The sequence below is a fragment of the Telopea speciosissima genome, chromosome 2 (assembly GCF_018873765.1).
Source record: "Telopea speciosissima isolate NSW1024214 ecotype Mountain lineage chromosome 2, Tspe_v1, whole genome shotgun sequence".
NCBI lineage: Eukaryota > Viridiplantae > Streptophyta > Magnoliopsida > Proteales > Proteaceae > Telopea > Telopea speciosissima.
The window spans coordinates 79,448,904-79,464,574 of record NC_057917.1 but is presented as its reverse complement, the minus strand read 5'-3'; the positions used below and the strand labels follow the sequence as shown (position 1 = coordinate 79,464,574).

Sequence of the window (15,671 nt, the reverse complement as noted above, 5' to 3'; positions counted from 1 at the left end):
TAGCAACTTGCTTTGACCATGGCACAATGGTTAGGTTGCTCCATTGCGACCTATAGGTTTTGGGTTTAAATTGGGAAACAACCTCTTTGCAAAAGTGGAGGTAAGGTTGTGTACATTTGCTCCTCACTAGACCCCAATATTGGCAGGAAATAAGGGCTTTAGGCTGATCCTTGGTGTAACCTAATCATAATTGGGAATTCCTTTCCCTGACCTCCAACAAATCTCACACTAGTCACCACACCCTCATACATATCTTTTATAACATCCACATATTTACTTGAAACTCCTCTCCTCATTAGGACATGTTGGATTAAATCTCTAGGGATTCGGTCATAAGCTTTTTTCAAGTCAATAAAGACAATATGGAGATCCTTCTTGCTATCTCTATATCTTTCAATGAGCCTCCTCAGTAGATAGATAGTTTTTGTCGTGGATTTACCTGCCATAAAGCCAAATTGGTTCATCGAGATATGAGTTTTTCTTCTCAAACAAGCTTCAATAACCTTCTTCCAAAGTTTCATAGTGTAACTCATAAGTGTATAGTTGTTGCAGTTTTGGATATCGCCTTTATTTTTTGTTGATGGGGACTATTGTCAGGCTTGGATGAATTAGACAAAAGGTTAATACGAGAAAAAGCTTCATTGAGAGAAGGAACCTTCTCCCCTGTGAACAACTGACTTTTCATAGATTGGTAATCAGGATTTTGTCCAGCTAGGAATTTTGCAACATGGAACTTAGCTGTTTGTTGTTTTAACTGATCCAGATTAATAGTCAGAGGCTGATGTATCTGGAGTTCTTCTACCATTTATAACTGGCAAAATATTCATCACAATATTCATTCAAGGTTTTATCTCCCTGTTGGAAAGTAAAAAGCTTCTCATAGAGATCATACATACGAGAGATATTCCTTTCTTGAGAGAAGCCTTCATGTAAGTCATTCCAGGCATCCTTAGCAAGTGTGTGAAACATAACATTGGAGGTAGTAGCAAGTTCATCACTGTTCCATAACCATAACTTGATAATAGAATTTTCATGCATCCACTCATCCTGAGCTTTGATGGTGGTAGGGTCCTTAGGATCATGATCAGGAGGATCATCTGTGATGTAATTTAGTTTGACCTTGGCATGTATATAAGTTTGCACTACCTAGACCCACAATAAATAATATTAAACTCCAGAGAGTTTAATAGTAGTTATCTGAACTAGGACATTGTCCATTGGTGGTTTTGGATCAGCCATCAAACTGGATTAGGGTAATAGCAACAACAATCGATTCTTAGATAGAACCATATTAGGGTGGAAATAACCCAACTCAAAGCAGAGAAAGTGAGACTGCTGAGTGTCCTTCTGGGAGAAGGAAAGTAAAATCCAAAAACTCACCAGAGAAGTTGGATCGATTAGAGGAGAAAAGCTCACCAAACTTTGACAAAAAAATAGAGTAATCTTCAAGAAGTAATTGCAGACTTTCAATCTTCAATAATAATCCACAAAAAAAATCTTACAGAAGGAATTGCAGGGATATGTGGTCTTCAAAGAGTACTGTAGCTTGAGGAGGAAATCTACAAGCGTCAATAGGAAAACATAAAAGAAATTAGAGATAGAACTAGGACTAGAACTAAAGACTCAAACTAGGACTAGGAAACTGAAACATAAACATAAAAATAGGAGAGATACATAAGGAGGGAATCTAGATTAAAATTTGGGAATATTCTAATCGAGATATCCTCTTCCACCTATGCACTCGATATACTTCAACAGAGGGTACAACAAAGTTTGAGTCTTCAACAATATACTAATATTGTCTTTCAATTAAGCTTTTTGTATTTTAATATGACCTAACAAGTCATCAAACCTTGGAGTTCATTCAAATCCAAACTATAATATTCAGCTTTATGGGTTGTATAAAAGCATGTGATTTTGGGATTGGTTACACCACAACGTAGTATAGAAAAAAACTGATTAAAGCATGGAAAATCACAAATGAACACAAAAGTATGTCAGTCAACCACCAAGGCAATATCAAGCAAGATTTTTAACTTAGAATTGGGCGGATCAGTCTCCATTGATTCCAATACAATTCTGATTTGAATTGGTCAGAATCAATTGGATTGGAGGATAATGGAATCAAAGAGGAGTATATTGCATAAGAAGCTGATCCATGCAAAGAACCTTAAGGAAGAAAAGCCTCATGTGACCCAACTCCTTACCTTGTCAAAAGATGAAAATTTTTGTTCTCACGTTTGAAGCCAAAAGGTATCCACTATTTCTCTGGCAACTCAAATGGAAGCTCCAAACATATAGTCATAATTTCTATTTATAACCTCACAAGAACCCTAATTTCATTTTGAACCCCCCCCCCCCCCCAAAAAAAAAAAAAAAAAAACTCCTTACGAGAACCCGCAAGTATGTGTTCCATTGTGAAGTTTGATTTAGTTGTCCTAATAGAATAAATCTAGTGTAGATCCTTAAGATTCTAGAACTTAACCGGGGAACTACTAAAGCTTATAAGGATTGGTAGAAAACCAAAAACCACTAAAAATGTGTTGGCATAAAATACCCAGAACAATCCAACATTAAAATTACACTTCTTGGAATTAAGAAAATTTTCTTCTAGTTTTTAATCAATAAGTATTTATCCTTTAAATATTGTATCCACATGATTCCTTGTATTCCTTTATATATTCTGTTATTTGTTCTTTAACAAGTAGTTAACTAATTCAGAGAAGAGTTTGTCATAATTTTTTCAATGTGAATGACAGGAAAACATTTCTCAACCTCAACCTTCGTCATCACCTGCACAACTACCAACTTCATTGGTAGATGATCAAGGTCAAATTCCAGATTTCAAATATGAGCTTTATGTTGCATATTGTGTGATTCCAATATCAGTTATAGGAATTATTAGTGTACTAAGAAGATTCACTGGAAATGAGAAGATATCTCGTCCACTTGAGATCCTCTTCATGTGCTACGCATGGTTTACATATGCATCTTTTGTTTTTGGAATAGAGCTTTTCTTACTCGCACGTTTACGCCCAAACATTCGAGGTTTGGCTACTATTGTTCGGTTCACCATGTGGGTTGCTGTATGTTCAATGTTCTCTGTCATTGAATTTGCAGCTTTAATTATACTGTGGAGCAGCACTGTTCTGGTTGTTCTGGTTCTGGTTATTCCGCTACTATTTGCAGTGATAATTATTCTCCCGGCTTACAACACTACGAATTGGAGTAGAAACACTTTTGGTTTGACCGGAGAAAGGAAGGAGTAGAAGAAGTATATGACTCCTTCATGCATGTTCTACTTTTATCGGGGGGATATAGCTCAGTTGAATCACTTCTCTTACAACCAAATTGTAATTATGGGTTGGATAGAACTTCTGGAAAGAATAGAATCTTCAATTATAGGTCATCTCTGATGTACATGTCAGTGCAATAATTAATGTAGTAGTTTACAGTCCTTGCATAATATTGATTTTTTTCCTCTTTCTCCAGTGTTGACTATTGGACATAAAATGGATGTTCATCAATTTTAAAGACAACCATCTAGGGCAGAGCAGAGCACCTAAAAAAGAAAGAGAAAAACCACTTTTCTTTTTTAATGGTAGTTTTCAAATAATCCATTTTCTCTTTACTTAAAAATCACCAATCAAATTAAAAAATGATGGAAGTTAGTTTGGGTTTTGGAAAAAAAGTTCATAGGAGTTTCTTTCACTTCATTGTAAACCAAATACAAACCTGAGGTAAAAAAACTTTCCAATTTTTAAATGGTTCAAGGAATTGGTACTGGATTGCCTGAATCTGGCGATTTTTGGATTGGAATCCAATCTGGACCGATACAGGCTGATCCAGATCTATATCGACTGTGATTGATCCCATTAATACGGATCTATATCGGCCAAGATCGATTCTGTTACTAAGTACTATAACCTTGTTCCTAGTAAAGCAATAGAGTTTCCATAATTCCAAGACCCTTGCTAACTATTGTAGTTACCAACAACTTTGCGGATATCTCAAAAAATGTTAAATTTCACAGATTTTTTTAGCATAACAGTCCAATTGCATATCTGAAGAATGGTATCTATTATTTTAGGAGCCATTAGTGGTAGTAACTTTTCCTATAGCCTTATCTCCAACATTGGAACGAGATCGTGCGAGTTGAATATGAGCAAAGGGTGGTGGTGGTGGTGGTGGTGCTGCTGCTGCTGAGCTGAGCTGAAGGAGGATGAGATTTGCTATTCATAACAGCAAAGGCTAGCGATTTCAGCCATGTTGAGCCAGACTTGGGGATGCTAGCAAGAAGCATGTCATTGGGATGAGCCTTGAAGTGATCTTGACCTGCCAATAGTCCAACACCAACAATTACAGGGTTGTACCAAAAGCCTTGGTACTGGTAGAGCGGTTTACCCGACCAACCTTCTGTTGTGGGAAGAGTTGCAACAATTTCCTTGTTTCTCTTGTAGATTTTCTCATCTCCTTCCTCTTCTTCTCTGCTCTTGGGTACAAAACATATTTTGTAAGTATGGTTTTGGGCCATGAGTTAGAAGATAGATAAGGTGGTCGATCTTTCTCTAGATTCTTGTTCTAAATTTGGGGAAAATTAGTAATGACCGTGCATTATATTGATGGATGCATGGGTGATGAGAGTCTAAGAAGTTCACTTTATCCAATGGCTGTGTCGTGTGTACATGGTCGTACATCGGACCATTATCTGCTCTATTTCCTGGGCATGTCCATTTCCCTAAGTTCCTCTAATAGAAGGGGATGAAATGACCACGTTATCCTTACCCGTCCACCCCTCTCTATTAGAGGAACTTGGGGAAATGAAGCAGATAAAAATACGCCGTATATCATACACAATCATGCACAAAAATAATAATATGTGTTGAATCAAATTCGGTCACATGGATTGAAAGTTATGAACACTTTAATCTAAGACCCAAAAATTGAACGAAATAAAGTCTCTGCCACTCACTAAATTATACAAGTCTTATAAGGTGATGGAATCTTTCACATTGGAGATATGATGCTATCCTTTTTTTCGATAATAGAGAAAGATTTCTGTACACACCGAAGAAAATTGAGAAGCATAACGTCTCTGCCACTCACTAAATTATATAAGTCTAATAATGTGATGGAATCTTTCCGTTAGGGACATTTATCCTTTTAAGTGCGTGCATTAGATGGTGCACCACACTTAAAGAGGAAGAAGTGTGGTGCATTGTCCAATGCGACTCCACATGAATGCATTGGGCATTGCACTGCATTTGAGAGGATAAAAATCCTTTAAATTACACCCTATAGTTATATTAGATTGATAATTTTATTGTTAGTGCGACATTTTCTTTCTAAAGCCAAACCAAGAATAATTTATAATAACCCAAGCTCCCACACAAAGCCACTTTCATTTTCATTTTGTATAATTAAGGCCGCTTTTGCGCATGTGCAACATGGCAAAAAGCACTGATTAGATCATGAATAAAAGAGAGATTATTTCCCTATGTTACATAGTTTTATTAACATAACAGAAAACGTGCACCTTTGAGGGAGGGGAAACAAAAAAGGGGAAAGGAATCAAACCATTATTGTCTCTTTATTTATAAATAAAATAATGATTCTCATGTTACATATATCTAGGCTTGTACACGGATCAGATCCGGATATTTTCTAGCCAAATACGGATACCTCTAAATGGAATCAGATGCGGATCAAATTTGAATTTTCGATCATCCGTTTACATCTCTGTCTTGTATAACCCGGACCTTCCTCTCCCTAACGGGTACAATTCACTCTCAATCTATATCTCTTAGATCATGATTCTCTTTTCTCCTATTCTAGAATATATTGAATCTTCAAAAACCCTTAAGTTTATTATTTATTTTATTTGTTATTATTAAGTATTCGAATTTTTTTTAGACAGATTTTTTTCCAGATATCTCTAAACGGATACAGATACAGATGCGGATCGAATTCGAACTTTCATTATTCATTTATATCGATGTATCACTTACAAGTTTTCGAATTCAAAAAAAATATCACGGGATGTGCACGTGTTGTGATAGACTTCAAACCCGAATACAATGGGCCAATTAAACCCGCAGCAAACAAACCTCGTAACATACAATAGGAAAACTAAGATAAATATATAAGTGATAATTAATTTAATTAGAGCGTTAAGCCCGAACCATGCAATTTTTGCTTTGTGATGCGATCAAGCTGCTCCGTCATCTCAGGTGAGAGATAATTTGCAGAATCTCCAACTTTACCTTTGCCTGAAGAAGGCACTGTTCGGAATTACCAGTACCATTTTGTTTTCAGTTTTATTCACTGCCAAATTTTGTTACATTTGCGCCCTAGGTTTCTTTCTTACATCTTCAAAAAGAAGTTGTTAGTATTAATAGTCCACAGTCCCCACAGGTTAACAGCATTTCTGTGGGGGCTCACTTCCAAGAAATTTCTTATCCAATACATGCATGTGTCCATGCCAACAAGTTATCCCATTTTACTCTTATTTCCATTTGGAAATGGAAATTGAGAGTAACGAAAACCACATTACAAGGATCCAATCTGCATAAAAAAACATTTCCCTCCATTCCCTTAGCCCTCTACCCTTGACTCAATTAAGCTTTTGATTCTTTCCAAATGTTCTCCATTCACTTTCAATTTCATCTCACAAAGAAGACAATAGTTGTGAAAATGATTGGCCTTCCCTATGCTTCTTGCTCTCCTTCTAGATTCCTAATTGTGGTATCAAACTTGTAATTGACTTATATGTTAATTGTTTAATCTCTGCAGCCATTCGAAGTTACATCCCTGTTGTACAAGATGAAGAGAACAATTTATATGATAACCCAATTGACAATTGATATTTCTTGATAATAATTGATGAGGTCATGTTTGATTGGATCTAGAGTCGTGAGCAATCATAAAAGGTAACTAAACCAAGAAGTACAAATCACAAAGGACTGTTTGTTGGGAAAAGTCTCTGTAAGAGATAGTACCTGTAGAACAATGGCTAGAGGTTGAAGGGCAGAACTACTTCCCACCCATTTACAATCTAACACTGCATCTTCTGTTCCATCCCAAGTTTGCCCAGTTGGCGGCAAGAGCAGCGGGCAAGTGCTTGGTAGGTCAATCTCTCTCTCTCTCTCTCTCATGCCTTTCTTCAGCTTCTTACTGTTTGTGCCCCTGTTGATGAGAAGCTTGTAAAAGAGAATAAAGAAAAGCTTGGGAAGGTGTTGGATATCTATGAGGAGAGTCTCTCAAAGAGCAAGCACTTGGCTGGGCACTTCCTTAGCCTTGCTGACATTTCACACACTACTTGGTGAATGATATTGGGAAGGACTATATAATGGACAGGAAACATTGAGTACATGGTGGGATGATATTACTACTGGGCATGTTGGAAGAAGGTCCTCCAGATCAAGAGCTCTAGGGTGGTCGTCCTTGTTTCTGTGGGCACTTATAATTTTATTATTTAATTTTTTGTTGCTGTTGTTGTTTGGTTATCATTTGTAAATTGGGAGAGGGGATTTAGGCATTGTGTTAGTAAGATTGTCAAATCAGTTACTGGTGAACAGGGAATATCCTTAGAAGGTTATATAGGTGCTTTGGAAATTTGATTTACTTAATTCTTAAAACCTGTAAACTGTGAAGCATTGACAATGAGTTATTTAGTTGTATAAATAAAATCAAAATGCCAATTGGATTAGTAGGGTTGAGAATGTCATCTTCTTAGTGAAATCTATTGAAAAAACTCTTCAAGCACAGTAGGTCATATGAAACTGGCAATTTTGCCATGTTTCACGAAGCTTTCAAAGTACAGGTTCGGTCACTTTATCAAAAGGGATGCCAGTCAATACTCAAACCTTAGACTAAATTTTATCAAAGAGAAATGTTCCTTTATTTGGAGGACCCCTAACCCCTAGCATTTGAATGGATGCCCTAAGTAAATTTAGTCAACAACTAGAGTATTTCTAACTTCGAATTTTCTGGATTTGCATAGATCATTGCACTTCTCATCAAAATAAAGGAATTCTAGTTGCAACTTCAATTTAATATTTGTTTCTTTCCTTAGGACCTAACCCCAAGTTCCTTACAGTCTGCAGTGTAATCAAGTTCAAACTGAAGAAAAGAGGGAAATGGTTGTCTGTATTTTCTTGTTAGATGGACTTTAATAATCTCTAATACCTGGGAAAACTTCAAAACTGGTGGACTGCTTAACTGGATTGCTTTACACAACTTGGTCAAGTTATTCGCCGTCGAAATCAGTGTCAAATTATATTAACTAGGGAAAAGGATATACATGTGCTGGAAATATTTACCCTCAAGCCTCCTTCTCAACTAAAATGGGAAGGCCACTAGGGAGCTCCTCTTGCAAAAATAGCTAGATTTTACTTCCTTTGGCATGATCAACTTCAACTATTTGAAGAATTATAGTAGCAATCTTAAAGGAAAATCATAGAAAACCAAAATTTGAATGGAAGTGGGAAGAAGCACTTGATAGATGATTCTGTTGGTTTTTTTTTTTCTGACGCCTATCAAATGTAGGTGAAGTGGCAAACAAAGGTATGGTTCTTATTTTGAAGCTTCCAGGGAACATAGGTCCAAACATTTATGGTATCACAATGGAAATAGTCAATTAAGAGCAGACTCAATAGTTGAATAACAAAGCCATGGACAGATTTGGTTATGAGCCAACATTTACCAATGCACCTGATCCAAATCAACACAGAATTTTCCTGGTTCAGGGCAGCAGTTTCAACCATACTTTCAGAAATCAGATTGGAGGCACTGAAGCATCAAATACAACTTATATTCTGTCCTAATTTTACTGCTGTGCCTCTAAGAAGTAGATGAAGGTAGAACATGCAAGGCGGATTAAATTAGATTCCAACCAGTTAATATGAAGATTGACTCTTTTTTTAGTTTCCACTAATTAGGGATGTAACTTCCTATGATTCATCCACTCAATGTGGTTCAACAAAATTTGATCATCGGCTTGGTCTCATCAGGTTTAACAAATTATGCCTCAAACCTCATTGCAAAACATAGGTGTATGAGATAAAGATTGATGTCCAACAAAGTGCAACCCCACCCACAGGCCACTGAACCTATTGAGTTTCTGAACTTTTGGGAAGAGAAAGCAAGAAAACCTTTCCAAGGCTTTCATTTACAAATTAAGTACTGTTGGAGTATGACATTGACATGTTTATCCAAGAATGTTTGAGGATCAGATGATGCTTATGTTCTACAATTACACAGTTGACACCTACAGACAGGATATACATAACAATGACAACCTTTAAATCCCAAAAAATTCACATCTATCGAAAAAAAAATAACCCCAAAATTTCAGAAAGCCATGAAAGTTATATCTTTTAATCCAATGAGATGCACATTCTATCATCCTACTCTGAAGAAGAAAACTTTTCCCTTGGACAGCTAAGTTCACTATCCAAGTGAGACACCATATCCATCGGCAGCAAATGTCGAGTCAAAAAGTACCTTCCATTCAACATATGAAGCCAAATGACCATTATCGATCATTTCATTTAAGTACTTGTGTGCTTCCTCAACCCTCCCACACCCACTCAGTCTTCTAATAATAACCTCATACAATGTCCCATTAACTGGCAAATTGTTCTTCAACAATTCTTCAAAAATACAGAGTGCCTTTATAATATTACCCTGTTTGCAGTATCCATCAACCATGACGGTGTATGTTGAGACATCAGGTAATCCTGTGAAACTCCCCTTCTGAATGCTCTCAAATAGACTCTCCGCTTCAGCCAGTCTTCCCACTTTCAAGTTACCACTAAGGATACAATTAACAATGCTTGTTGCTGGAACAAACCGACTGCTGACGGTAAACTCATTGAATATCCTCCAAGCATCATTAACATTACCCATTTCACAGAGCTCTGCAACAACAGATGCCCCTATCTCCTCTGCAGCAATAAATCCTCTCTTCTTCTCAACATTAAAGAATCTGATAGCATCTTCTGCCCAACCAGCTCGAAAGAGAGCCTTAATGAAAGCCTTGTAAACACAGATCTGAGGCACAGTTCTCTTCTTCAGCATCTCCTTCAGCAAGGTTTCAGCATCATCTAGCCTCCCAGAGCGCACAGGGACCTACAATAACATCCGTAGGCCATTATCTCGGGAACGGCACCATGGCAGTCCAATTGGAAAATGGGTCTCTTCCCCATTTTCAAGTTCCCAACTCCAGAAACTCCGGCGTGATCCCTTCTTATCAATTTCCGGAATAACTTATCTGCTTCTCTCAATTTAGCTGATTTACAAAGCCCATAAATAAAGCTTCCATATATGCATATATCCATACTATACTCTCTCCTAATCAATTTCCTCAAAACCAAATCCGCTTCGACTAAGTCACCCTTTTTACAGAAGCTCTGAAACATTGTAAGGTAGGTAAGGTCATCGGGTCTCATCCCTTGATTCTTCATCTCTCGAAGAACCTTCTTCACGAGAAGAGTCTTGTTTTCCCTACATAGAGCCCCAAAATGAGAGCAATATAGCTCTGCTCCCTTAGAACCCCACACCCATTAAAACCCGCTCACTAATTCTCTCAAGCTCAAAACTTTTTCCAAATTTTGAGAGAGAAATAACGAAGTCAGATGCGTCAATTCCCCGGTTCCATGACAATTCAGACCCGAAAACCTCATTCCATACAGTATCAGCCTCCCCAACTCTACCCTCCTTAACCAAACTATACAGGAAATAATCAGATACTTTCCCACTCTTTCTCAGATGTGATAGAACAGCCATAGCACACCCTCGATTACCAGAACGGAAGTTGCAGAATCTAAGTAATGGGCTTTGGTTAGCATGGAATCCAAAGCACGCAAAGCCCCATAATCTCTATGGTTGTTGGAGAATTTATTGATTAATGAGCAAAGTAAGAGTTACGGTTTGAGTTTGAATTCTCATTATCGTTTTCTTGTGACAAGGAGAGGTATACATTTTTGAATTTTAAGTGTATACAACGGATCACTTAGTTACAAAAGATAAGGTATCTCTTCCAATCTTGTAGGGATTAGAGTTTCCTTAAGAGATGGAGTATCCCTAACCGTCCTTGACTCTAGCAACGGTGAATTCAAAACTTGAATATTTGAATTCAAATTTGAGTTATCCATTACACTCCCCCTCAAGCAAAACGGCCGCTTGCGCACGGTGGGCTTGTCTTGCATCAACTTGAACCGTGGTCCTGGTAGACCCTTAGTGAGGATATCAGCCAGTTCATCTTGACTTGGCACAAAACGTATGCATAGACGATTGAATGCCATTTGTTCTCTAACAAAGTGGTAGTCTATCTCGATATGTTTTGTGCGAGTATGGAATTGAGGATTGGTTGCTAGATATGTTGCTCCAATATTGTCACAATAAAACATCGGTGAAGGGATTTGAATGTCAAGATCAAGGAGTAGTTGCCAAAGCCACAGTAGTTTGGCTGACACATTGGCTACACCTTTATACTCCGATTCTGTTGAGGACCTAGCCATTGTATGTTGTTTCTTAGAGTTCCACGATATTAAATTGTCACCAAGATAGATGCAGTAGCCACTTGTAGACCTTCTATCATAAGGGCACCCAACCCAATCCGCATCTGTGTATGCATAGAGTTGGGTGCATTGGGATGGCCGAATTTGAATTCCCATGTCAATTGTATCTTTTAAATAATGAAGTATTCTCTTGACTGCAGCCCAGTGATCAATTGTTGGAGCATGCATAAATTGGCAGACGCTGTTAACTGAGAAGGCAATGTCTGGCCGTGTGAGAATCAAATACTGTAATGCTCCAACTGTGCTTCTGTACAGTGTTGGATCCTCAAATGCTGAACCGTTACTGGGAACCAGTGATGTCATGGAGCTTGGTGTAGCCATTGGTTTAGCCTCAATCATGTTGGACCGTTTTAGCAGATCTAAGGTGTACTTGGTTTGGGACAGATGCAACCCTTCTGAACTACGCAATGCTTCTATGCCTAGGAAAAAGTGCAAATTTCCTAGATCCTTGATAGCAAATTCAGTTCCCAGCTTGCTTATCAATTCCTGCACACGTGGATGGCTGGCACTAGTGATAATTATGTCATCAACATATACTAATAAGTAGATGGCATGGCTCCCTGAATTTTTAACAAACAAGGCCGAATCTGAACCAGATGGTTGGAACCCAATTGAGACTAGAAAAGTACCAAGCCTATTGTTCGAAGCTCGTGGAGCTTGTTTAAGGCCATACAGAGCGCACCTCAAATGGCACACATGGTCCGGATAGGCTGGATCAACAAATCCTTGTGGTTGTATCATGTACACATCTTCTTGTAGGGCCCCATTGAGGAAAGCATTTTGGACGTCCAGTTGCCTTAAGACCCATCCAAACGAAACTGCAATTGAGAGGACAGTCCTTATTGTGATGGGTTTTACAACTGGACTGAACGTATCAAAATAATCAATCCCTTCACGCTGGTGAAACCCTTTTGCTATCAGATGGGTTTTGTAGCGAGAGATTGTACCATCGGAATTCCTCTTGATTCTAAAGACCCATTTATTGCCAACCAAGTTCATGGAGGCTTACTTGGGTACAAGTTGCCATGTGCCATTTTTGGGTAGAGCGTTAAACTCTTCTCTCATTGCCGCTCTCCACCGTTTATCCTTGTTTGCCATAGTGAAGGATGTGGGTTCAACCTCATTCGGTTGGGCTTGGGTAATGTAGGCTGAAGGTATGGGATGCCGAATGGTCATGAGGTTTAGTTTTGAAATTGATTTTGTAAGTCCAAACCGAAGTCTTGTAGCCATGGGATGTTGAACTGGAGCGGCTAAAGGAGAAGTTGATGAATTGGAGTGTAAAGGTGGTGGGTCCGAGACTTGTACATTTGTGGGTTCAATTGGTAGGTTAATGGTATTTTGAGGATTTATGATGGTTTGAGGATTTATGGTCTCGGTGGGTGATGAGGGTGGAGTTGGATTATCAATTGGTGGTGGCATTTGTTGATAATTTATGGGTATGGGTGCAGAAGGTGGTAAGGCTAATGGGTTAGGTGGGACAATATTGTCACTAGTGACAACAAATGGCGGTGAATGGTGATGATGGTTTAGGTAATTGTGTTGGATTGGCATGGGATGTGGTGGCATAAGGAAAATATGCCACGCCAAAGATGACTTGGCATGAAATATAGGTTCGGCCCATTAATGGATCGAAGCACTTGTACCCTTTATGACTACTGCTATAGCCAATAAAAATGCACTTGGTTGATCTATACTGCAATTTGTGCCTATTGTACGGACACAGCCAGGGATAGCAGGCACTGCCATATGTGATGAGCAATGTATAATCAAGATCCTTCTTGAACAGCACCTTATATTGTGATTGATTATTTAAGACTGGTGTTGGAAGCTGATTTATTAGATAGATAGCAGTCTCAAAGGCTGATGCCCAAAGTTTCATAGGAACTGAAGATTTCGCCATAAGAGTCAATCCCATTTCTACTATATGACGATGCTTCCGTTCTGCCCTTCAATTCTGTTCAGATGTATATGGGCAAGAATATTGATGAACTATACCACTGGCTTTAAAGAACTTATCAAAAGATTGATATTCCTTTGCTCTATCTGATTGAAAAAACTTCAATTTGCATTTAAAAATGTTCTGAACATGTGCATAAAAATGCATAAACACAGAGAGAGCTTCAAAACGGTAAACAAGTGGAAAAATCCATGAATTCACATAGCAGACAAGCACACGGCTTCTTCAAAATTCATATTCCATAATCTCAAATCAGACCAAAAAAATCCCTAAAATTACAGATCATACAAAATTCCCAAATCATACCAAAAAAATTCCTAAAATCCCATACCTTTTCAGCTGAATCCTTCCAAGTATAGGGTTGGTGATCCAATTCCTAAGACACAATGACACACAAAACCCCCCATCAACCACTGATTTTCGCACAACAGGGACGACCTAGACAGAGAGAGAGAGAGAGCGAGCGTGCGAGAGAGAGAGAGAGAGAGTGAGAGGGAGAGAGCGAGACGGAGAGAGCCAGACAGAGAGATTGAGAGAGAGAGAGAGAGAGAGAGAGAGAGAGATGAGATCATGGTTACCTTCTTGACCATAGTTGCAGGTACCTTCTCTTCCTCTGCTCCTTCTATTCCCTTCTCTTCCCCAGATCTATCGCAAGGAGGCTGTTGGCTTCTTTTCTCGAAATCATGGGTTTTCAGGATATCGTGATGTAATTGTCGTTCTTGTTCTTGGAGACGATCTGTAAAGAACGTTCTTTTGGTGATAATAATCTTCGGTTCGTTCTAAAAGAACAAAAAAACGAACCACACAACCAAATGCATTTTGATGCTTTTTTGTTCTTTTAGGACCAAAGAACTGTTCTGAACAGCGTTCTGAACGTTAGCAAACGCGCCCTTAGTTTCTTCCAATATCTTAAACCTTGACTCTTGATCTCAAAGACCAAATGCCAGTATCGGTCGAGTAAATCATAAATTCAAATGGAAAAATAAAGGGAATTAAAAATGTTCTAGGATGCGCTTGGTAACGGTCTGAACAAAGAACGCCCGTTCTTGACTAGAAACGTTCTTTTGTGTTCTTGGTCTAGAACGACGTTTTGAGACCGAAAATGACCATTTGGTAACGGTCTCAAGAACGCCGTTCAAAACGAAAATGATGTTTGGTAAAACTTGTTCTTTCGTATTTGATATTAATTACAATAATGCCATTTCTTTGTCAATTATACAAAAAAAAAGACTTGTAAAATCCTTTTCACTTACCAACCTTAGCATAAAATTAAAATATCTCATTAACATAACCAAAGTAAGTATAAAAATATGTCAAATTTCAAAGATGCCATTAAAATTGGGTTCTTGTATGGATTAGTTGCATGACTGACTATGCTATGAATAGTTGAATAAAGAGGGCCTTGGTGGACTCGAACCACCATTCTCTGGAAACATGCTCATGTTCCAAGTGCTCTACCAATTTGAGCTAAAGACCCATCAAGTTGTCAATGAATTAACACAACAGATTAAACCAAATTATATTCTCCATTCTTTTTTTGAATTAATTTGCAATGAATGAAATTTAGTGGCCCAAGAAACACCAAAAGAAATCACTCAACGAAGCTGTGGAAAGGGAAAGTGTTTTTACCCCCATCAAGTTGATGAGAGAACCACCAGATAAGGCGATGGCAAAGAACCCCCTCTTCTTCATTGATATCTCACATAATTCAGCTATATAGTCCGCCAAATCAGTGGCAAGTTCCTCCACATCTTCATGAACTCTCAACTCCCTTTCCTCCTTGGGACCGCAAACATTGCCATTGTTCTTCAGGAGTCTATGAATCAAAAGCAAATCCTGCAGTGTGGAAAACAAAAATGTTTACCTGACAAAAATCTAGTTAAGAAAATTTTAGTCTGAAATCAAAGGTAAATCAGAATCAAAACCAGTCTTCGAACAAACGTAGCAGAAAAGTTGATGATTGTTAGATAGTTAAAGAAATGCTAGAAAGGCTAAAACTTCAAAACCACCACTGGATTTATTGAAATAAAGAAAGAGACAGCCATAGTCTTTCGACCCACAAAATGAAACCAAATTGAAAAGGCTTATTCCACAAACTCAAAATAAGATAAACCCCTAAGAAACACCAATAT

General features: G+C 38.1%; 1 protein-coding gene and 2 long non-coding RNA genes across 3 annotated transcripts in view; 2 read left to right on the top strand and 1 right to left on the bottom strand.

Annotated features, from left to right (window-relative positions):
• LOC122649944 overlaps positions 1-1,193 on the top strand; it is an 18,329-nt gene extending 17,136 nt beyond the window's left edge. The window contains exon 4 of the long non-coding RNA XR_006331348.1: positions 1,183-1,193. This is a non-coding gene — a long non-coding RNA (uncharacterized LOC122649944). The remainder of the gene's footprint in view (positions 1-1,182) is intronic.
• The window catches only part of LOC122649942 (putative pentatricopeptide repeat-containing protein At3g16710, mitochondrial), a 15,280-nt gene extending 4,780 nt beyond the window's left edge, over positions 1-10,500 (bottom strand). Inside the window, exon 1 of the mRNA XM_043843207.1 lies at positions 9,610-10,500. Coding sequence (XP_043699142.1) covers positions 9,610-10,080 — 471 coding nt within the window. The 5' untranslated portion in view covers positions 10,081-10,500. The remainder of the gene's footprint in view (positions 1-9,609) is intronic.
• On the top strand, positions 6,118-15,671 carry LOC122649943. Its single transcript, XR_006331347.1, has 3 exons — positions 6,118-6,283; positions 8,681-8,685; positions 15,660-15,671. It is a non-coding gene; the product is annotated as an uncharacterized LOC122649943 (long non-coding RNA).